At 39.5% G+C, this 24917-nt stretch overlaps 2 protein-coding genes across 4 annotated transcripts in view; one reads left to right on the plus strand and one right to left on the minus strand.

Annotated features, from left to right (window-relative positions):
- LOC307132267 (interleukin-17 receptor E) overlaps positions 1–24917 on the minus strand; it is a 517506-nt gene that overhangs the window by 474346 nt on the left and 18243 nt on the right. The gene's annotated exons all lie outside the window — the stretch shown is intronic.
- mib2 (MIB E3 ubiquitin protein ligase 2) overlaps positions 1–24917 on the plus strand; it is a 115773-nt gene that overhangs the window by 14290 nt on the left and 76566 nt on the right. Inside the window, exon 1 of one of the 3 annotated variants that reach the window (XM_079826441.1) lies at positions 10948–11148. The exons of 1 other annotated variant lie outside the window; for it this stretch is intronic. Coding sequence is in view for 1 of the 2 variants with exons in the window: in XM_079826439.1 (XP_079682565.1) it covers positions 15460–15490 (31 nt within the window). In the remaining variant the exon portion in view is untranslated. Of the gene's footprint in view, positions 1–10947; positions 11149–15424; positions 15491–24917 lie in introns of those variants that run through there. One more of the 3 variants, XM_079826439.1, reaches the window with a different exon arrangement.

Raw genomic sequence — 24917 nt, forward strand, 5'->3', positions numbered from 1 at the left:
TAAAGTTACTGGAATGACTTTACCGGTAAAATCCATTAGATTTTTTTCCCCAAATTCTTTTATTTATTTCCACTTGATTAAACTGGATTCCATTTTAATGATTTAATCAAAAACTTGTCTAATTAATTGAATTAATAAAAAATTACTTAATTTATAATTTTTTTTACAATAATAGGGCCCTATGAATTTGTGTATTTTAGTTTTTCTGGTGATTAAAATGAAGGCATACAACATTAATTTATTTTTAATCAAATTAAATTTGAATAAAAAAAAGATTATCTCTTATATCTCTTATATAAGGTTATCTCTTCAATGGAAGAATTATTTTAGGAATATTCTGTTTGTTCTTTCCCATGTATATCTGTTTTCCGTAAAGCTTGAACAGATCACCAGAAAATTAGGATGAAAGATGTTCATAGTCTTCTGAAGTGATTCAGAACGGATTTACTGAAATCTCGCCACAGCGTGAGTGTGAGTAAATAATGACTATAGAGTAAGTCTGTTGTTCCTGACACTGTCAGTGTGGAAAACAAGCGCTCCAGTGTGTGCAGAGACGAGAGGAAAAGCAGACCCACTCGTGATATAAACCAAGTGATGGTCTTGATGAAGACTGGCCTGTTGTTTACATTCTCCTCTCGTAGTTGAGAGTGGCACCGCTGCGCTCCGTCATAAAGATCTCTGGAAGTAAACACACAAGTTAAACAAATAAATAGCTTTTTTCCATGCAGAATAATTATAGTTCAGATGGATGTTATCATACTTATGTAGTTTTATTTTTAATAATTTACCCAAAATTGATTAAAGGGGTCATATAATGCCCTTTTTCACAATATGTAATATAAGTCTCAGGTGTCCCCAGAATGTGTCTGTGAAATTTCAGCAAAAATACACCATGGATTATTTATTATAGGATGTTTTGAAAGCCCCTATAGAGACAGAGTGACACACTCTTTGTGGCAAGGTGTACAGCAAACAAGCTCAAAAACCCAGAAGTTTTTATAAGCTGTTGACCCAAAAAACGAGCGTTTAAGGACACAAAAGTGGATACAAGCAATTGAGCGCGACATGATATATTACACTGAGAACTACACCCACTGGAGGGGAACGCAATCAGCGACAGGAAATATAATATATAAAACTGACATTTGGATATTTGACTTAACAGTGACAAAATGTTTACTGCACACATAGGCATAGTGAGTGTCAGGATCCCAAAATTGACCCATTCTTCCTGCTGAAGCTTCACCTCTTATTGCCTGTATCCCCTTTTGTCTCCTTAAACGCTTGTTTTTTTGGGTCGACACTCGACAGTTTATAAAAACGTGGTTCTGTGTTCTTTTGTTTGTTTGCTGTACACCCTGTCACATAACAAAAAATAGAATAATGTCTAAAAACTGCTATGAGTCAGAAATGACAAGGAGGCCGCTTCACGCAATACAAAGTCAATGGAGAGCATTGGATTACGCCCCCCCCCCCCCCACCTCTCTTTGGGTGGCAGCAAAAATAAGCTGTTTTCGTGTGTGTCTCTTTAAATACAAATGAGCTGCTGCTCCCTGCCCCCCCTTTTCAGATTAGGGCGGAGCCTTTACAACTGGTGAACCTCACACAGCGAGTAGAATTCGCAAAGATTGATCAATACCAACTGTTTGACCAACTTCATATTCAGAACATGTCAGTACCGCAGGTTATATTTTGTGAATGTGCTGGTTAGGACGCTACACTGTGGCTAAAGTTACCATTGTCTCTGTATTCACAGAGAGCAGAGCTATGTCATTAGTTTTATTTTTAAGAAGTAATAAAAGTGCGCTTCTGAATTGTACAGGCGGTGAGCATTTTCGGGTTAAAAATAACAAGCTCTGGTCTCTGTGAATACAGTAAGAGACATTAGCCCCTTTCACACAGCAATCCTGGTAAATTACCGTAAAATTACCAGAATGACTTTACCGGTAAATTATACAAAAATGTGCTGTACAAGCGACGGCGTTCCAGCTTTTTACCGGTAAGAGACCATTCATACAGCAGCAGCAAAATACCAGTAAATTCCGTGATGTCTGTCATCGTAAATAATCTTTAAACGCTGCGCTGTTGTCTTCATCCACCCGCATGAGAAACGCTTTTTCTGTTCAATTTGACAACATGAGGGCTAAACCAGACACAGCGGTAGATCTACAATATTAGCCTAATATCTGTTCACACATAGGCTTATCGCTGTGTTAGTTGTAGTGGGAGATTCTAGACAAGTCACCAAACAATATTCGCTAACATATCGGACTCAAAGAAAAATACATCGGTTATCATGTTTTGTCTTTGTCTTTATTAATAACTCAGCATCGTCTGTATTAAAGAGAGAAGAACCACTTAATCAGATGTTTAAAGTGAATAAAATAGCCTTAACAGCCCTTACTGGAGTTCAACAAAGAACTTTGTTCTCTCCCACTGGACTTGTGTGTGTAGGTGAGGTGTGCGGTGGACCAAACCACTGTGCGGCAAGAGAGGGGGGACTCAAAATGTTTCTAAACTTAAAACACATTTTTTGCGTTTGTATTGGTTTACTACTTACACAATGATTTTAAAGGTCCCATGGCATGGCATTTCTCTATTATTTTATAATGTTTCCCGAGGTCTACTTATATTGTTAGTATGATTTTTACATCATAAAATGTCATAATTTAGAAATAAAAGGCATTTTTTCTATATTGATGTTTGCCCTCTGGCTGAATGCCCTGTTTCAAGGGGCGCGTCTGCTGTGAGACTTCAGTAAAAACGCCCACTGTTGTGATTGGCTTTGTTGTCTTTTGTCAGCCATTTGAAATTATTATCAGATCTTGTAGCGGAGGGGGCGTGGTTTAAAGAGGTCTACGAGTTCACTTCTCATCGTTTCTCTCAGCACGTCTCAGTTCAGTGAACTGTTGTAGTTACTAGCATATATTACAGGTTATTCGTTTATTTCTAGTCGGAGGGACTGTCACTCATGTCAGAAAGTTAGTAACTTTCACTAAAAAGAACCGGTTCAAAAGAACGATTCGTTCGCAAACCGGACATCACGGACCAGAGACGGAGCGATTGCTAACAAACAAAGTTATATTGTACAGAGTTGTGGGAGCGCTGTGAGCGCGAGTTTATTGGGTTTTTATTCTTTGAAAAAGATTTCTGAATAAACACGAGTCCCAGTCATGCCGAGTCCGTCTTCATCCTTATTCTGCCAACTTTGTAACATGTAATATTCCATTACAGCTGTCAAGATGAACGAGTTACGAGTAAGTGTTGATAATAGCATTATTTTTAGATATTTTCCTATCATATGAAAAGCGTCAGTGACGCGCATTGAGTACACAGCGCAAACAAAGACACAACAGCAGTAATCGAATGTAATCCAGTTTTTATTGTGGTGATAGCTGGCTAGCCTGGATACGCTCACGATTACCCCCCTTCTGCTTAATCTCGTGCTGCGCATGGTGCCTCCGCTGTGGGCCAGATGCAGTACTGGGGGTCGGTGATGTTGAAGGCCGACCGGCCAGTGCAGCCCAAGCCTCGGCGTGCGTGAGGTTTATCTCTAAAGATGTGAGGTTTATCTCTAAAGATGTGAGGTTTATCTCTAAAGATGTGAGTCTGCCAATGTTGAGCAGAACTGACTGTATGAGTTACTCACGACTGTATTAGAACAGATAGACGCGACGAGGACGTACAAAAACACTGACTCACAAGATAGAAAACACCATTCTGTCGGGAGAGAGAGAATCCGCAGCACGAATAATACAGTTCTGTGTGAACTATAATAATTAGATACAGAAATTATTGATCACAGATCAGAAGGAACTGAAAAAAGACTTCTGTTTTCATTTGTACATCCAAACACTGAGAAACTGCCAGCATTCACTCCTTCACAAGCCATGATCTCTCGAGGACAAACAAATATGACGCTCGCATGGGCGTGCCAAATTCTCTGGGCGGAGGAAAGGGAGGTAACTGTTCCTGTTATGACTTCATAACAGGAAAATTCCAGATCAGCTCGTCTGGGCTATCATTTTCTCAAAGGCAGAGAGAGACAGCCAGAACTCTGTTTACACCGATCAAAATTTCTAGCCACTTGGGGACAATATTCAGGCTAGGGGAACTCATATTAATGTTGAAAAACCTCATATAATGAAAATTTCATGCCATGGGACCTTTAAGTATTTATCATTATACTATTTACAATACACAATGTGGTTTGTAATTATATTTTTAGGGGAGGGCAAGCGTCAGATTGGGTGGGTCCTGACCCCCCTTTGCTTTACGCCTATGAGTAGTATCCAACTGCAGAGCCACGCACTGATGAATTAATCATTCAGCGCATATTTAAATAGAAAAAACGATTAAAAAGCTTACCGTACACAGCCCGGAGTAATCAAATCAAGTCTTTATGATTGGCTCAAAGCAGACTTACGTCAGTGCGTTCTGACTTCGAACGTGCAAAATACCGGTAATCTTCATTCCGCGTTCACACTGAGCACATTAACGGTAATTTACTGGTAATGTTACAACTTCCCCTACTGGTAAATTGTCGGAACCAATTTACTGGTATTTTTGAAAAGGTCCTGTTCACACATGATCTGTAATTTACCAGTAAAAAGGGGCTAATGGTGACATTTACATGCAACCAAATAATCCATTGGCAATCGGATTAACGGCTCAATCGGACTGAAAAGCATTCATGTAAACACCTTAATTGATCGGACTGAGTTTGAGTCGATAGTAATTTTGATCGGATTGAAAGGGGTTGTTTATTCCTTTTCTAATTTCATCGAGAGCGTGTAAACACTTGATCATATTGAAAACGGAAACTGAAAGGACTGCGCACATGCAATGATGTAATGACGCGTGGAACGAGCTTGTTTTTGCTGTTGAATAAAGTGTCATATAAATTGAGTGTCCCGTCATTCTAAAATGATCTTTCCACTCATCATCTTTGAAGTGGAGCAGGACAACGTTCCACAGACGACTGGTTTTGGGATGGGGCATTTTTACTGTGTGATAAATATAAGCAGCACAGCACTACAGTTCATGTGCTCATTATCTCCAAATGGATCAATATTAAGTCTGCTGTTTAAAACAAATACAGAACCAATGTAGGATAATAGTTGTTATGCGCAAACAATGGGAAATCTGCATATTTGTGCAGTGCATGCATTTGAAGCTTGTGACATATACGCACACATGCATTTGATCACTTGTTTAGCGTTCATGTAAACACTACATTCAGTATCATCGATTGGAATGAATTCAGTCCGATTGAAACAAAAGTTGTGCATGTAAACATAGCCAATGGTAGCTTTAGCCACTGTGTATCGTCCTAACCAGCACATTCACAAAGGCGGTTGCAAACACACATTATAAATTGCGTTGCTTGCGTGTTCTGGATATGAAGTTGGATCACAAAGTGTTGGTATTGATGCATCTTTGAGAAGCAAATCCTGCGTTTACTAACCCTCGTTTGCAGTCCAGTGTACAATGATTCACACAAGCGTTTCCGAATTTAGCTAATTTCTTGGGCATATTCCCTTCACAAATGAAACAGCCCTACAACAACTTAGCCCAACATGGCCTTTGTTGCGTGTTCCTGGGGCGGGGTTTATGGACATTTTAGGGTGAGTGATGTCCTTAAAAAGTGATTTCTCTGAAATAAAATATCTCCCTTTGCTTTGAACTTTGAGCGTCATAACTTTGCAGATGTTGTTTATGCTCAAACAGCAACATTACACACTCCCTAAAGTTAAACAAGTCGAATCATAATCAACCACCCCTTTAAAACATTGAAAATGTAGATTTTACAAATTAGTTGCATGGAAGTTATCACAAACAGGCTAAATAAAGTATTATTTCAAATAGGAAAGCTTTGATATGCTTTGCACAGGGTTGCTTATCCAGTCTCGCATTCGTACAGTAAGAACAATCTGATCAAAAAATGTTCCTTATGGGTTGAGGAAATCCTACACTTTATGATATTATTAAAATTAGCTCCAGTTTCAGATCAGCCAAAGAGGCTTTTATGCTGTAATTCTGATAAAGCAGCTGATTTGGTTCTAGTGGGGCTGCGGTTATGCTTCATGTTTGGAGCTCTTTATTAGAGATGTCATTTGAGTACGACTGAAGCTGCTGTCAGGTCAGGCCAAAGAGTAATCGATCTTGAGCCGTTCAGCTCACACAACACGCTCAACAGTTTTTATTAAAGATGCGGAACAGCTTTTCCAACTACAGAATTGTTCTTTACTCAGAATCTGAGCCCCTGTAACAGACCATAATAATGTCAGCATCATGTGGCCATTTGGTGTAGTTTGGCTTCCTCAAAGCATCCTGTAAATGTTGTGTCATATGCACACCCCATTTTCTTCATTAGTCATATCTGAGAGCTCAATTTGGTCAAATCACATGCAATCATGCAGTGTTGAATTTTAGCTTTACCTTCTTCCATTCTTTTTCATCATGTAGACAATAGGTTAAAGTGTTAGTTCACCCAAAAATGAAAATTCTGTCATTACTCGCAACACAAATGAAGATATTTTTGATGAAATATGAGATGTTTCTGAACCAGCCATAGGCAGCAACATCAACTTTCAAGGCCCAGAGAGGTAATAAAGACATAAATAGTCCATGGGACTCCAGTGGTTCAACCTTAAAGGATTAGTTCACCCCAAAATGAAAATTTCCTGTGGATGATTTTTAACCCCAAAAAGTTACGGACTGCAGCTTTAAGTGAATGTAAACAGTTGAGAACGAAAACGCATGTGTATCAGTATATTGGATCCATGCAGCTCTTAAAGTGACAGCCGCCTATTAAACCTGCAGCAGTCATTAATGTTAATCAAATAACAAAAGACAAAGATAAAATCACTCACTGCTCTTGAATCAATAACTGATTGCCCTTGTGTCTCTCTTGTGGTTTATCAGTCGTTGTTTGCGGTTCATGCTCTCGTTTTGTGTTTCCTTGTTTCCCGTTGGGATTATTAAACTTTTAAGTGCACGTGAATCCTCTTCTCTGCTTGTTTCCTTGCCTTTCTGTATGCCCACCTGTAACAGAACGACTGACCAACCACAAGAGACACAAGGGCAATATATATACACAGGCTAACAAGAGGGCGTGGTAAATTGTCATGGGAACACATGAGGGTAACCAAAACACATGGGGAGACTCATTAACATGAAAACTACAAAGAACTACAAAACATTGCACAAGACAGGAAATAACACCAAAGTCCCAACATAAGACGGGAACTCATGCTGGGATTTAATATATAAATTAGTGCTGGGCAAATTAACGCGTTAACGCAGGCGATTATTTTTTTCAGTTTAACGCATTAAAAACATTTAACTCAATTAACGCAGCGACCGTTTTTAAATCCATTTTTGCCCAGCGTTACATTATATGATCACGCTCTTATTAATGTAAATGCTTTTAAACAATCTAAGCGCGACAAGACACGAGAACGCGCTGTATGTCAAATGTCCTGTCTGTGTGGGTGCGTCTCAATCAGATCCCTAGTTCAGTAGTCAGGGCACTGATTAGGGAGTCGGCCACATTCATGTACATGATATACTGATTCACCACCTAGGAAGCTGGGGAGCTAATCGAGGGACACCCCTCATAACCCTGACACACACACACACACACACACACACACACACGGGCGCGCCAGTCTCGTGCTCACATCGAGTTCTCTTTCGCTCTTGAACAAACAATAACAACAACACAGAGAATGTTGCCAAAATGCCAGTTTTGGTGAGTATTCTCATAATAGGAGTCTTAAATGAGTTAAATAACGTTAAATAACGAGAAAATGAGATGCGCGTGAGATCCGCGTCATGTTCGTTCTTAAAGTGACAGCAGCACTGATGATGTCTGTCATTTAATGTTCAACAAAGAACAATGGGAACAGAGAAAATTGTAGATTTAATGATGATTCATCTAGATTTCATTTATTATTTATGCAGTTAAGAAAGGTGTTGATAACTTGATTCAATTTCTGTGTAGACTATGTGGGAAGGCCATGGGTAAATATAACATTTATTATAATGAGTTTATGTAAAGATTGTTTTAAGTTCAATTAAATTAAAAGTTGTTATTTTTTCAAAGCCTAAGGCCCCGATCACACAGAACGCGTTTTTCAGGTTCGAAAACCTTTTGCCTTTTTTGGTTGACGTTTTTTCATTTTGAAAATAGCAGTGCGCTGCGTTTTTTTTTTTATGTTGCTAGGAAACCCAACCCGGGTCTTCGCCACAACGGAAGACTTGTCGCCACAACAGAAGACTTGTCGCCACAACGGAAGACTTGTCGCCACAACAGAAGACTCTCCATTCATTCGATTGGACAATAGAAAAAAAACCGCGATGACGTTGGGCGTTTTTGTTCTCTCTGCCAACAGAAATCTATTCAAAAGAGGCGCCTCTCGCTGAAAAAATGCGATCTGTGTGATCGGGGCCTAATAAATGCTTTCAGTTATACTGTAATGTAATGTCATTAATGTTTCATAGAGACATCAGTGATTCTGGCCTTCATTCATAAAATATGCCATTACAACAAATATTAAAAATATGCTGTCTTTAAATTGTTTCTACATTAATTTGGAGAGTAATTGAAATTAATACAATATCAAAATATAAACAATTAAAACTTGCGATTAATTGCGATTAATTACAGAAAAATGCGATTAATTCGTTTATTTTTTTTTCTCGATTCCCAGCAATTCATGTTTAGCTATAGGATAATCAACACTCAAATAACACATTGTGTGCAAACATGTAAACTTCACACAAGGCAGTTTTTGCATTAACTCCTAAATCTAAATATAAAATGATGTTTTTTCTCCAATTCGTTGTTGAAATATAATCTAAGTGACTGTCATTTTCATGACAGATTTTTCTAAACATAGCATCAAATAATCAAGACTCTTCTACTAACAGGTGAAGTAGAATTAATATACATATATATATATATAGGCTAATATAGTGCTTATATTTAGTGAAAGAGTTGATTTCTCTAGTGAATTAACAGCTGTGGACACTGAATGACTTCTGACTCTTGAGGTAAATGATGCTGCGTGACATTGTTTATAAAGTTATTTTACATTTGATCATTCTAGGCTATTAGTATATGAATAACAGTGTTGGTTCATCTACCTGAAAGATTTCATTTGTGTTTTTATTTATTTTTTGTTGATTTTGTTTGTAATAGCTGACTGTCCACTTCTTCGGTAACTGACTTTTTCTTACATTATAGTCAATCTAGTGTTCGTTTTTGCAAGTATCGATTTGTAAGTTAGTAAGTAAGTAAGTAAGTAAGTTAGTTTTGTAAGTATCGATAATTGTGAAATTTCTCATATCGTGAAATAAGCCTTTTTTTCTTCTTATAACAGGGTTCCCACGGGTCCTTTGAAATCCTTGAAAATTTGTGATTCTGACTTTTTTTTTTATCAAGGCCCTGGAAAGTTTTTTAAAATAAACATGTTTAGACACAGGTCATTGAAAGTGCTTGAATTTATTTTGTGCAAGAAGTCTTCTGGAAAAAATCCATATTATTCCCTCCGGTCCGCTAATGTGTTATTTCGCTACCACTTTGTGGCCTGTGCAGACTAGCTTGCTTGTTTTACGTTAGTTACACACATTTGCAGGTTATGTTAAGTGTGTCCCACGTGAGGTACTTTGTGTTGTATGTTGCCATGACGTTCACGCGCGCATGAAACTACTGCGATGGCAACTCAACGTTTTCAGTTCTTACACCGAACCCAAATGTGTTCAGTCAATGACTGTATATTGTGTTCAATAAACACAAAACATTTATGACAATCTGTTGCCCAAATGTTTTATATAATGTAATGTTGAATTGCTTTGCATGTTAAGATAATGTAAACCCATGAGGCAAGAAAAACTTAAAAGCATATTCATATATCTTAAAACTTCTGGTTACATAAGCCTAAGCTCTTTTCAATAAAATCCATGCAAAAGTTAATATCATATAATTTTAGAAAACAGGATAGGATGTACCGAATATTCTTCAGATCTATGCAAAACAGAAATAGAATATCAGATCATGGGCAAATATAAATGCACAAAAATGCTTTTTTGCATAGTTGTGTTTGACACGTGAAAACTGTAACAATGTATCTTACAAGGTAACACGATGTAACCTTGCTCTCACTTAAAGTCCTTGAGTTTGAGGGTATTGGACCTGGAAAGTCCTTGAAAGGTCCTACCAATAATGGTGTTAAATAATCGTTTCAATAATGACCAAAATAATCTTGGTTATGATTCTAGCCATAATCGAGCAGCCCTATTAGGACTGTGGAAACATCAGGTATTTTTCATTTTGACGTGTTTCTGATGCTCTCTTTACCTGGGCGTATTTTTAGTAAACTTTTTAGGTGCATTCTGGAGCATTATAGTTATCTTTATAGGTAAGTATTGTTCTTGGTGTGAATGGGCCTTAAGACTAACATTATATATTTAGATATGCTGTATGCCTCTTCTAGGGCTCAACTAAAAAACCTCTCTGGGTTTTGAAGCCGTCTTCAGCTTCCCTCCGTCACGTGGACGCGTGTGTATCCCGCCTAATGTAGATTTATTAGCGTGGGATATGATTACGTGTGTAGTTTGCTCTGAAGATGGGAGGGTTGTTCACACCAGCATCTGTCTCACATCAGATGCGTTCAGCCTGTCCTCACATCAAGTCTGCTGACTTTTAAGGACTTCTGCAGTGCAACCGAGTTATTACAGCAACAAATGTGTGTGTGTGAAAGTCTCAGTCGCCTCCTCGGAGTCCTTGCCTGTCCCGTGTGGGATAATCTGTGCTGATAAGGCACACAGAGGACTAAACGCTGGCAGTGGCAGCACATGGGCTTCTGTCTGTGATTGTGATTGGCTCAGCAGTATTTCCTGCAGTGTGTGACACACTGCCCGGCCCCGTGCCTTCGCTCCAGTGTGGCCTGGGACAGCAGACGCGCATGCGAATCACACTTTCTGTCTTGGTCTGGTTTCGGCCGTCTCTTGTACTGAGGCGGCTGATCCTGGAGGTGACGGGGCACGTGGGATAGGATCAGCGCTGTCCATTGTGTTGTGAGGTGTCCGCTGGTCTTCATGGGCGTTTGATTGAGCATTACAACGCAAACCTGCCAACAGGTAAACGAGAGGTCTGTTGGTCAGATTATAGTTCGTTTATATGTACTTGATAGCATGTGTTGGTATTTTTAGGTCATATTACAATGATTTGTGTGTGTTGTCGCAAAGAATTTGGAAATTCTAATCTTATTCTCATTACTATAATGTGAAAAGTTATAGTAATGAGAAAAATGTTTGGTTACGCTTTAATTTAAGGTGTCCGTGTTTCAGTGTGATTTTCCGAACAGACAACTAAACAAAATAACATGTCATCTACTAGAGGAGGGGTCGGCAAGTAAGTTTGGCATTGGGCCAAAAAAAAAAAAACGCCACTAGATGGCAGGCCAGAAAATAGTCAAGGGATAATTTAAGAAATTAATTAATGAAAAATGCAACTAGAATTGCCTGTGACGTACTGTCACATAGGGCTGTGTTTTCGGCAAGAATCTGGCGATACGATCCGTATCACGATACAGGGCTTGCGATACGATACATTGCGATACTGTAATCAAGGCGATATATTGGGATATTTCTTATTTTAATTATAGGATACAATTTTAGGAAAGCTGTCATAAAGAACACACCACCATATAGCCTGACGTCGTCATACTCAGTTCTAGTCAGGATTTGAGTCTGATACTGCTCCATTGGGTTGTGATTATGGGGCGTGTTTCAACCGAACCAGGAAAGTCCTCAATTGGATAGACCTACAACCAATCAGAGCAACGGAGTGACGCATAGTTGTCAACAGAACTCAACTGCACACACGCTGGAAGAAGTAGAAGAAGAAAATGAGTGTAAACGATCTTTGCCGGTGTTGTAAAAAAGAATTTAAGGATACACAGAGTACTTACCAACACGATCGTCATTTTTGAGAGAAATAGTAAAGGTGAATGCATACGAACAAGTTGAAACGGGAAAGGATTAGAAAGAATTCAACCCAAGCGCTCTTTGGTGACGTGAATGCTAATGCTAATGTTACTGTTTATCATCTGTCCATCATCGGATAAAGCCCACCCTGACAATTTCATTGGTCCAAACAGCTTCTGTTCGGGCTTAGTTGCTCCACAAGGGTAGCCTGGCTCCGCCCTCCTACGTACGCTCAATTTTCATTTTCCTTCAGTACTCTGTCTGGGATTGCGGTATATTCTCTGGTTTTCTCCGATTCAGATTTTAACCCGTCCAATCAGCGAACAGAGGGAGTGGCTGAAAACGATGACGTTGATGTCGTGTGCTAGTTTGAAATGACATGCGTCAAGACCAAACGTTAGCAATTGGTTATGGCAGATCCAGTGTGGCTCTGGGCAGATCCAATAGTTTTAAACTTCAACAGAGTACCCACCTTCAAGGAAGTAAACGCTTGTCAATGGAGATTGGCCAGACTCTCAGTAGAAATAAAATGTACGAGAGTCTGGTAGGACCAGGCTACCACAACGGATCAAGTCCAGACTGAATTTCACAAACTCAAATGTTGTGGGCGGGGATAAATTCGGCTGGCATCCAGGCTAACCACCATATGCAAACCTTAGCAAAAAAAAAATTTTTTTTGGAACCAGAACACAGTAGGAACTGCATTTGCGTTAATTAGTCCCTGTAACATTCAACATGATTGAACCACTTTTTGTGCAGTACGTGTAAAGGGGGAAAAATAAAGTGCTTGCAGGATTCTTTAGTTAAATGTATAAAATGTAAGCTGTTATAAACAGACCATATATATTTTTAGACCCTGTTTTAAAGGTTCACAGTTTCAGTTTACAATTGTAACATGCAGTGTCCTAACCTTTTGATCTGAACAAAAGAAGTAATGGCATAACGGCACATCACTAGTGTTAACGTAAATCTAGTTCGCTGCTAGTAATGGGGGATGAAAGAATAGTTCCGGCGTCAGCACCTGGCGGCCATCTTGTCACAACGCTCACTCATAACATTGTTTTCATGGGTGCTTGCACTTTTAAAATAACCATAACTTGCTAAATTTTCTACCGATTTTCAAACTGTTTGGTTTGTTATAAACGTCAGAGATGTAGTTATGACATATATACTTTGCATACAAATGTATTCATAATTTGTTCAAGCATTCATAATTATAGCCACGTTAATAACGTTTGTAAGAAACCAAATCATTTGTAAATCCGTCAAGATTTCAGTGAGATAAGAGTATTTTGTGTTCATGCAGATCATCAGGTACCACAGAGTCCTGCCTGTGACAAGATGGCCGCCGGTGATGACGTTAGAGACATCTAGCCTTTATTATGGATATCTATGGTCTCGTCAATATTTTTGATAAAAAGAAAGCTGATTTGATTTGTTATTGTTATTGTTCACGTGTGTATTGTTCACGTGCGTTATAAGCAAACGTTTCAATGGTTCAATGTTCGTTTTTTCGCTCTAACAAGGAGGCTAAAGGCTGCAACCTCTAGCGTCAGTCACTATTGAGATTTACCTGCACAGCTTTCACTAGCTGGCCTCTGTTACACTATCATGACAGATCTATTTCAACACCAGCCGCTATCAAAATAATCTGGCTGTGGGCGCGGGCCAGATATATCGCCTGACTTCACTTCTTTCATTACTGGATGAATCCGTATTTTTGCACAAATCTCTTGATTGAATTATTCAATGAGTCACTCATAAATACTTCTCTTGAATCTCTTGTGTCATTGAATGACTTACTCAAAGACTTCTTGTTGTTTCATTAACAGATGAATCAGTGTTTTTGTTTTTGAATGAATCTCTTGAGTGAATGAGTCAATGACTCGCTCATAAAGACTTAGCTTGTTTCATTACTTGATGAATCAGCGTTTTTGAACGAATCTCTTGAGTGAATGATTCAATGACTCACTCATATTTTAGCAGTCTCTTGTCTCCACCTACTGGTGTAACTGATACAATCTTTATCTGAAGCCTCAAGTTTCTTTCTAAAGGTGATTTGCTCTATTTTTTCACTACCATAGACATCAGTGTTTATATCGGAACTATAAACTTTTATCCAGTTCTTCTGTGATAATCTGAATGATTGAGACAGAAATAATGATCCTGTGCGTTTGTGAAGCTGTTTCATATCTATACATGACGACGGCTCTCTCCGGATCAGAACACAGATCTGAATGTTCACTGTCATTATTGACGCGTCTCATGGTGCTGCTGTCATTCTCATCTCATTATCAATCAATATGATGAGTGGATTATTCGTAATGGGATGATGATGGAGCCGGGTATCATGCGAACTGCACGTGCCGTCCTAATCTGACCCTGTGCACACAGCACTGAGCTTTACATGCTCACAGAGAGAAGCAACTTTTCTGAAGCTTGGAAAATGAATCATGATGGTGTAATTTTACAAACACTTATTCATCTTTCCCAATATAAAAAAAAAGTAGTGTTCATCGGAGTGATGCAAGACCCTAGGACTTTTGTCACACTTGAACCACAAATACACAAAACAAAAATTGACTGAATTCAAGGAGTTTATGTTGTTCAAATTTTAAAAAGTAACTTATCCGTCCCTCGCGGGTCAATTTGACCCCCTTAGGAAATGAATGAAATGCAAAGAATGTGTCAGTATACATAGAAAAACTTAAAAAAAAACTTCCTTTGGGAGTTGAGCTTCACACTCGCACAGTGATTTGTAGGATTGACAGTGGAATAGCGAAAGCATCGAGAGCGGCAAAAGTTTGGGCAATTTTTTTGCAAATATTAAGCGGAAAAAAAGTGGATGGCAGCCAAACGTGAGGTTCAGGTAGTGACGGCTGTCTTGAGCATCTAAAAATATGCAAGTTGTGCCAGAGTTTATGCTGGGGTTAGTGTGTAAATCATATTGTTTACATAGCATAAATAATAAACCCATTTAATTTGTAAAGTAGTTAAACAGAATAAGAAAATTGTCCCAACTGTTTTTGCTATTGTACTGAAATTGGTACAGACTCAGAGAACCGTGAAATTTTATTGCTGGTTCTGGTACCGACTGGAATGCTGGTACCGTGACACAACGCTATCCGAACACTCCTTTAGTGTTTATCTTATCTTATTTCCAAATGTGCTCCATCCTAAAGTCAACAAAAGTTCTAACTATTCTAGGAAATGCTTGCACTTTTTTAAGGTTTGATCTTCTAAATCTGCTTCGATGCAGAAGAGTGGCGCTAAATAATAGTCCTGTATCCAGAAAAGTGATTTCAACAAGAGCATTGTGAAGGAAAATGTGCTTGTCATATTTGTTCTGCTGCCAGATTGCGTTTGAATCTCTGAGTTCCCATTAAGAGCAAAGTTCAGCCCAAAACAAACAGCTGTGGATGGCTGAAACGGAGTCTAAAGTGTTGTGGCAGAACAAGCAGGATGATTCGAAGTGGTCTGAAACGTACAAGCTGTGAGTCTTTTTGTGTATTTGTTCTGCTAAGTGTTTGTAATTACATTCTGTTGCTCGAGGCTTTTTGGTATGAAAGCATGTTTGTGCCATGAAATAAAAATAAATAAGGTAATTGCTAGGCTTGCTGCCATAGTCGGTGTTACGGGTGTTCAGGGGAAACACTGGTTACTAGGGATGCACATAAATTAAAAATTCTTGGCCAAAACCGAAAACCGAAAAAGAGGAAACCAAGGCCGAAAACCGAAAAAGAGGAAACCGAAAGAAATTATGCCAATTATTAGTACCATTGCATTTATGGCTATGACTGTGTACTAGCCTAACTTTAATATTAATTTATGCAATTGAAATGCCTTGATTTTAGTAAAGTTTCAAAGAATAAATCAATTACAAATTATGCCAATATTTATTTAGCACATTGCAACAATGCACAGTATAAAATAAAATTCTAACTAAAATGTTTAACTTGACCCCACTCATTTGTACATTAAATAATAATGTACAGGCCTACAGAAAGGTTTTAAAATGAAATGTTCTCTCATAAAAACAAAGTGCATTTAGGTCTAGTGCATTTTACATTTTTCTCTGTAGGACTACTGCAAGAAAGTGCATTCAGAACAAGTGCAACTGCTTAAAGATACAACTATTTTATTTTCTCTGTAGGCCTTCAACATAATAGTGTATCAAAATAAAGACTGCCATAGCCCATATGTTAACTGTAGAATAGGGGTGTAACGGTACACAAAACTGACGGTTTGGTACGGGTTCGGTACAGCAGTTTTACAAAATGGCTTTTTATTTAATTTTATTGGTTTACTGAAAAAAAAAAAAAAGTATCTGTCCTTAAATGAATTAAATTATAACAAAGTTTATTGAAGATATTGCTGTAAACTATATAGGGAGCCCTTACTTGCACATTAACATTAAAGGTTAACAACAGAGCCCAAACTATTAGCCTAAATTCAGTTGCTATTTATATTTGGGTCTAATAATCAACACTCAAATAACATAGTACGCAAACATGTAAACTTCACATAAGGCAGTTTTTGCAATAACTTTTAAATCTAATTATAAAATAGTTTTTTTATCCAATTCGTTGTTGAAATATAATAATTTATATGCAGAGTCTGTCAATTTCATCACAGGTTTATTTAAACATACATGAAATAATCAAGATATCATTAACAGGTTAAGTAGAATAAAATGAATATAACGGCTAATATAGGTAATATATTTAGTGAAAGAGTTGATTTACTCTAGTGAATAAAATTCTGTGGACACTGAATGAGGTAAATGTGATGCTAACATTAGGCTGCATGACATTGTTTAGTTTACAAGCAGTTATATTGACGTCTTTCCACCGTTGAAACACTGATTGAGCGAATACACCACATATGATACGTGACAGTAAGTTGTAATGTATCCTCAACACACCTTAGATGTTCATTCATGTTTATTCTTAAAGGGGTGGTAAAACACATTCTTTTGAAGGCTTGACTGTGTTTGTGGGGTGCACTGTAACATGTGTTCATGCTTCGTTTAAAAAAAAATTGCCTTATTTTTCATATATTTGACCTTTATTCTACACTGCTCTGTCCCTCCTTGTAAAACGGTCTGATGCTTTCCGGGATGTATGAAGCCAGTCCCTCAAAAATACGCAGTGGGCTCTGATTGGTTAGCTGGCCCAGTGTGTTGTGATTCGCTAACCGCAGTGCACGTATGTCGGAAACGTCACGCCCCTTACCGGAGGCTGTGCTTTGGTCAGTGTTAGAAACAACGGCGTCAATAAAACCATATGAGCCCGAATCAGACCCAGAAAATTTGAGTGAAGATGATCGAGCAGAACCTGTTCAACATGTTCAGTCTTCAAGAGTAAAGACTACGGATCTATAATCGCTACTGAATGGCACTTTAACTTTTGTATTTTTAGAACGATTATAGCCAAATATCTGTCGCAAGAACTAACCCAAAACGAACACTAAGCACTGGCTTTAACTAGTAAGTTAGCCAAATCACACACAGAACCATGTTTAGCATGCCTGTAGATAAACAATACATAAAAGCTCTAATCAAAGAATCATTTACACTAATGCCAGGTTCGCTGTTGAGATTTTAACGTTAGTGTTTGTAATGTTAGGTGTTCGTCGGATAACGTTAAGTATGAATAAGCATTTAACAGACTGGTTTGCAGAACAGTGCTGTCATCTGTTTACTTTTTTGCTACAACCTATTACAGGAAAACACATCGATGAAAAATAAATCAGACTTACAGGTTGTGGCCCGTAAACAGCTTCTGTTTGTAAATCCAGCTTTCAGAACAAGCCGTTGTGCATATCCTGTATTGAACTCGCGAAGTTTGTGGAAGTTTGTGTTGTCCTCCGTGAAATGTGCAGCGCGCGTCGTGCATCCACGCACCGGCAGTGTTTTTTTCACGCAGCTGACGTTGTGCAAATCTGGCATTGAAATCGCGAAGACGATGGATGTTTTCCTCTGTTAGATGTGCTGGAAACCGTACTGTTTTGTTGTTGTGTTTTTCATTAAGATGAATAGGCTAATGAACCCACAATTCAAGCAACTGCAGCCCCCGAATTGGCGCTAATTATAAACCGAAACTAAAATGAGCATGGCCGCACTGTCATTCTTTCATGGCCGCACGACCACACACTGTCATTCATTTGCGGCCGCACTTTCATTCACGGTGCATGTCCACTGACGCGTTTTCAGTTCATGCCTATGGACGCTTAACTTCCATAGGAATTCATTGAAAACACTAGCTTTGCTCTGTGCGCATTTTACTTTCGGTTTAGAATTAGCTATTAAAAGCCCCCCCCCCCCATTAGCTATTAAAAGCCCCCAGCAAGAAGCTCAAACGTGCTGTGTAACACGAGAATGAAACTCATTGGTTCTTGCTGAAGCTCAAACGTGCTGTGTAACACGAGAATGAACCTCATTGGTTCTTGCTGAAGCTCAAACGTGCTGCGTAACACGAGAAGGAACCTCATTGGTTCTTGCTGAAGCTCAGAGGTGCTGTGTAACACGAGAATGAACCTCATTGGTTCTTGCTGAAGCTCAAACGTGCTGTGTAACACGAGAATGAACCTCATTGGTTCTTGCTGAAGCTCAGAGGTGCTGTGTAACACGAGAATGAACCTCATTGGTTCTTGATGAAGCTCAAACGTGCTGTGTAACACGAGAATGAACCTCATTGGTTCTTGATGAAGCTCAAACGTGCTGTGTAACACGAGAATGAACCTCATTGGTTCTTGCTGAAGCTCAAACGTGCTGTGTAACACGAGAATGAACCTCATTGGTTCTCGCTGAAGCTCAAATGTGCAGCGTAACACGAGAATGAACCTCATTAGTTCTTGCTGAAGCTCAAACGTGCTGCGTAACACGAGAATGAACCTCATTGGTTCTTGATGAAGCTCAAACGTGCTGTGTAACACAAGAATGAACCTCATTGGTTCTTGATGAAGCTCAAACGTGCTGTGTAACACAAGAATGAACCTCATTGGTTCTTGATGAAGCTCAAACGTGCTGTGTAACACAACAATTAACCTCATTGGCTCTGGCTGAAGCTCAAACATGCTGTGTAACACGAGAATGAACCTCATTGGTTTTCGCTGAAGCTCAAACATGCTGTGGACACGAGAATGAACCTCATTGGTTTTCGCTGAAGCTCAAACGTGCTGTGGACACGAGAATGAACCTCATTGGTTTTCGCTGAAGCTCAAACGTGCTGTGGACACGAGAATGAACCTCATTGGTTCTCGCTGAAGCTCAAACGTGCTGTGGACACGAGAATGAACCTCATTGGTTCTTGATGAAGCTCAAACGTGCTGTGTAACACGAGAATGAACCTCATTGGTTCTTGATGAAGCTCAAACGTGCTGTGGACACGAGAATGAACCTCATTGGTTCTCGCTGAAGCTCAAACGTGCTGTGGACACGAGAATGAACCTCATTGGTTCTTGATGAAGCTCAAACGTGCTGTGTAACACGAGAATGAACCTCATTGGTTCTTGATGAAGCTCAAACGTGCTGTGTAACACGAGAATGAACCTCATTGGTTCTTGCTGAAGCTCAAACGTGCTGTGTAACACGAGAATGAACCTCATTGGTTCTCGCTGAAGCTCAAATGTGCAGCGTAACACGAGAATGAACCTCATTAGTTCTTGCTGAAGCTCAAACGTGCTGCGTAACACGAGAATGAACCTCATTGGTTCTTGATGAAGCTCAAACGTGCTGTGTAACACAAGAATGAACCTCATTGGTTCTTGATGAAGCTCAAACGTGCTGTGTAACACAAGAATGAACCTCATTGGTTCTTGATGAAGCTCAAACGTGCTGTGTAACACAACAATTAACCTCATTGGCTCTGGCTGAAGCTCAAACATGCTGTGTAACACGAGAATGAACCTCATTGGTTTTCGCTGAAGCTCAAACATGCTGTGGACACGAGAATGAACCTCATTGGTTTTCGCTGAAGCTCAAACGTGCTGTGGACACGAGAATGAACCTCATTGGTTTTCGCTGAAGCTCAAACATGCTGTGGACACGAGAATGAACCTCATTGGTTTTCGCTGAAGCTCAAACGTGCTGTGGACACGAGAATGAACCTCATTGGTTCTCGCTGAAGCTCAAACATGCTGTGGACACGAGAATGAACCTCATTGGTTCTTGATGAAGCTCAAACGTGCTGCGTAACACGAGAAGGAACCTCATTGGTCTCTCACACAAAATGTATTGATTGTCCTCTGTTCATTTAGTCTTTCCTGGCATCTGATGCATAAAACACATTCACAACATTTCCTGTTTTACTCTTGAAGTAACTCTTGTTTACATGATATTTTGAGTTTCATCAGTTTCGTGCAGTCGGCAGGCGGTATGACACTAATGCTCGGAAGAGCAGGCGATGTTTCTCCAACTCATTTCGTAGACGGTGTTTCATGAGGAGTGGATGTGTTTTGGCTGCTTAAGGAGGGTTGATGTAATCCCTCTTCAGTGTGCTGTTTATCCTGGATGAGTATTGATTTATCTTCTCTCTCTTCACCTTCTTTAAACTGCCGGTCACCACATGTGTCTGATGAAAGCCAGCTCTGCAGAGCTCTGCCAATCCTGTGAAACAGATCCTCTACTCTAACAAACCAAAGTACGACTTGTGTCATTCTAGCGCAAATATACGGGGGCAGCTGACACGACATGTCACCATGCCATTTCTCTTTTTTTCTTTGATATTTTCATAACTTGGATATCCCTCAGGATTCGAATTTTCACTCGCTCCACCACAAAATAATAAAAAATTTATTAAAATAGTTATTGTTTTCATTGTGTTTGACCCATGTGACCTTAATAAATAAGGTTATGATGCCAGTTGTTTACAAATCTCAATTCCAATTTCCAGACGACTGAAAAAAACTTTGTCTAACTAAATCTCAAATATTATTAAAGACAATTTGACCTAAAGACAAGCCAGTGACTAAACGATCAACTTCACATTGTTTCACTTAGTAGCATGAAACAAATCTGTTATTTAAATTGTGATTAAACTACAGAGCGCGATCAGAGGACGCTCTTTTTATTATGTTCAGAGCTGTCAATCACACGTCGCGAGTGTATCCGCACACTTGACCAATGACGCTGTTATGCTGCACAACGAAGCTCTTACTGTATAAGCATTTTGTGAGAGAAATAGCAATGCAATGATGAGATCACTGCATTCACGCGAGCAACAGACCGTCTATGTAGGCCTGTCGCAATAATCAACATATCGATATATCGCAAAATATATGTACACGACCTCAAGAATTTTTTGTGATGCAATATATGGCCCATTATGTTTACATGATAATTAATGTCACCAACGTTTTACTGGATGTCATCTTGTATGTTTTTCGTGAAAGTGGTTCTCGGGCAGTTCCTTCATGCACAGAGCGGTTATCGACAAGTGAAAATAAGGCGCCATTTTAGGCGTTATAGTGTTTTCCAGACCACTACTGACAGTTTGGAAGAATAAGCCCAAATGGACTCGATTTCAAAGCCGCAATCCCCTGTTCCGGGTGCACATATAAATGTCAACGCAGAATGACGAGTGTTAAAGGTCCCATGGCATGGATTGTTTATTTTGTTTTATAATGTATTCTGAGGTGTACTTATATTGTTAGTATGATGTTTACATCATAAAATGTAATCATAATTTAGTCATAATTTAGAAATAAACTGCATTTTTTCTATACTGATGTTTGCCCTCTGGCTGAATGCCCTGTTTCAAGGGGCGTGTCTGGTGTGAGGCTTCAGTAAAAACGCCCACTGTTGTGATTGGCTGACATCTTTGCATTTGAAATGAGTATCAGATTTTGTAGCGGAGGGGGCGTGGTTTAACAAGGTCTACGAGGCACGAGACTGCCAGAGAGACGGATGGACCTGAGTTGTCATCAGTTCTCTCAGCACGTCTCAGTTCAGTGAACTGTTGTAGTTACAGCATATACTTCAGGTTATTCGTTTATTTCTAGTCGGAGGGACTGTCACTCATGTCAGAAAGTTAGTAACTTTAGTAAATGATGGATCAGCGCTGACTCGAGACGCGAACCGTTTAGAACGATTCAGTCCGATTTGGTGAACTGGTTCGATCGGTTCACTAAAAAGAACCGGTTCAAAAGAAAGATTTGGTCGCGAACCGGACATCACGGACCAGAGACGGAGCGATTGCTAAGAAAGTTATATAGTAACTACTGAGTTGTGAGAGCGCTGTCAGCGCAAGTTTATTGTTTTTGTATCTGAGAGTTCTGAATAAACACGAGTCCCAGTCCTCCTTATTCTACCAACTTTGTAACACATGTAATTAGGGATGGGCGATATGGACTTAAAAAATTATCCCGATATTTTCTAGTATTTATTGCGATAACGATATCAATGACGATAAATGTAGTATCATTCCCCATGTTTTTGGATACAAGTGAGAGCTGCACGCATTCTTGAGAGTCTCAGAAAAACAAAAAATGATCTAAAGTAAAACGTACATGTCATCAAATAGGCTCAGATTGCCCTCAGGCAGCCCCTTGTTTAGCTATGAACTCTTCCGCAGCTTCCGCCATAGTTGTTTTCGCTCTGCACGTGAGATGCGGATTCAGTGCCGCCGCTCCCATTGCGCGGCGCTTAGGGCACAGAGTGCTGCGGGGGGCACCACAAGAAAAATCTCGCTTCAATCCCCGTTCAGCTATACAAAGTGATGAACGCAGCCACCGCGGCCATCATAAAGTAATAACGCTTAGGGCATCAAGACGGCCAGCGGCGGCACTGTGCGGATGGGTCGCGCCATCAACTAGGCTTTATCGTTATTATCGTCGGAAGACAAATTCTTATCGTGGGGAGGATTTTTACCGGTATATCGCAAACGATAAGATATCGCCCATCCCTACATGTAATGTACCATTACAGCTGTTGAGATGAACGAGTTACAAGTGTTGATTATAGCATTGTTCCTATCATATGAAAAGCGTCAGTGATGCGCATTGAGTACACAGCGCAAACAAAGACACAACTGCAGTAATCGAATGTAATCCAGTTTATTGTGGTGATAGCTGGCTAGCCTAGCCCGGACACCCTTACGATTACCCCCCTTCTGCTTAATCTCGCGCCGCGTTTGGCGCTTCCGCTGTGGGCCAGATGCAGTACTGGGGGTCAGTGATGTTGAAGGCCGACCGGTCAGTGCAGCCCGAGCTTCGGTGTGCGTGAGGTTTATCTCTAAAGATGTGGCTCTGCCGATGTTGAGCAGAAACTCACGACTGTATGTAGAACAGATAGACGCGACGAGGACGCACAAAAACACTGACTCACAAGATAGAAAACACGAAAACACCGGCCACAGCATGCACGAATAATAAAGTTATGTGTGAACTTGAATAATTAGCTAGTAGCTACACATCAGAAATCACTGATCACAGATCAGAAGGAACTGAAAAAAGACTTCTGTTTTCATTTGTACATCCAAACACTGAGAAACTGCCAGCATTCACTCCTTCACAAGCCATGATCTCTCGAGGACAAACAAATATGGCGCTCACATGGGCGTGCCAAATTCTCTGAGCGGAGGAAAGGGAGGTAACCATTCTTGTTATGACGTCATAACAGGAAAATTCAAGATCAGCTCGTCTGGGCTGTCATTTTCTCAAAGGCAGAGAAAGACACCCAGAACTCGGTTTACACCGATCAAAATTTCTAGCCACTTGGGGACAATATTCAGGCTAGGGGAACTCTTAATGAAAGAAATATTAATGTTGAAAAACCTCATAAAATGGAAATTTCATGCCATGGGACCTTTTAAAGCCGTTTCACAAGGGAAAATTTTTATTTACTAATTATTCAAATTATTTTTATTTTATTTAGGATAATATATTTTTTACCCTTCATTTCCATGATCTAAAGAATTAAAAGGTTGTCATTTAAATGTGTGTAGGTCTACTTGCATTATTATGCCGTTATATTAGGATTATATATTCAATGGCATAAAATGACAATGATATCGTTTATCGCAATTATTTCTGGGGCGATATATCGCGAAACAAAAAGTAGTTATCGTGACAGGCCTACGTCTGTGTACTCAATGCTCATCACTGCAGCTTTTCATGGGATGGGAAAAGATCTAAAAATAATGCTATAATCAACACTTTCACAATTCGTTCATCTCGACAGCTGTATTAGTTAAAAAAAAACGTAGGAAAGTGTAATATTCATTTCGAATGCAAAGATCTCACAGACTTTCTCACTGAAGTCTCACAACAGACACGCCCCTTAGGGCTAAGGCTGTGTGTCCACCAAAGCATTTTTAGCCGGCTGAAAACACTAGGCGCTCTGCTGAAAACGTCTCGCTGTGGGCGCTTGAGAGCGTTTTGGCAGCAATTTTTTTTCAGTTGAGGCTCTTATGACACGGAATATCCGCGGAAGTGTTACTAGTATCTCATTTCACAGATAGTTTGTTTCTGTATTGATTCTATATAAAATGCTGAAACAATGTAAAGTATTTGCTCTGGCTCTTGTTTTGAATGATTTTGTTCCATTATTATACTGCTTGTTGTCATCTGTTGACGTTGTACAGTACAAGCAGAATGTGGCGGTTGGTTGGTGTTCTATTTGTCCCGCCCCTCCTCCACTCTGATTGGACGGCTGGGTGAAAAGTGACCGTGATGAGCGCTGCAAGTTGAACATTCTTCAACTCTAGGAGACCAGTAAAAAACGCTGAACGCTCAGCGCTTGAGCGTGAAATACTTGCTCAGCGCCTCGTGTTCTTAAACACCAGAGGCCAGATTTTTGCCAGAGGGCTAAAATCAGGATTGAAAAATGCCTTTTATTTCTAAATTATGACATTTTATGATCTAAAAATCATACTAACAACATACACCTCAGGAAACATTATAAAATAATAAAAGTTTGT

This window comes from Gobio gobio (genome assembly GCF_949357685.1).
Source record: "Gobio gobio genome assembly, chromosome: 10".
NCBI classification, from domain to species: Eukaryota; Metazoa; Chordata; class Actinopteri; order Cypriniformes; family Gobionidae; genus Gobio; species Gobio gobio.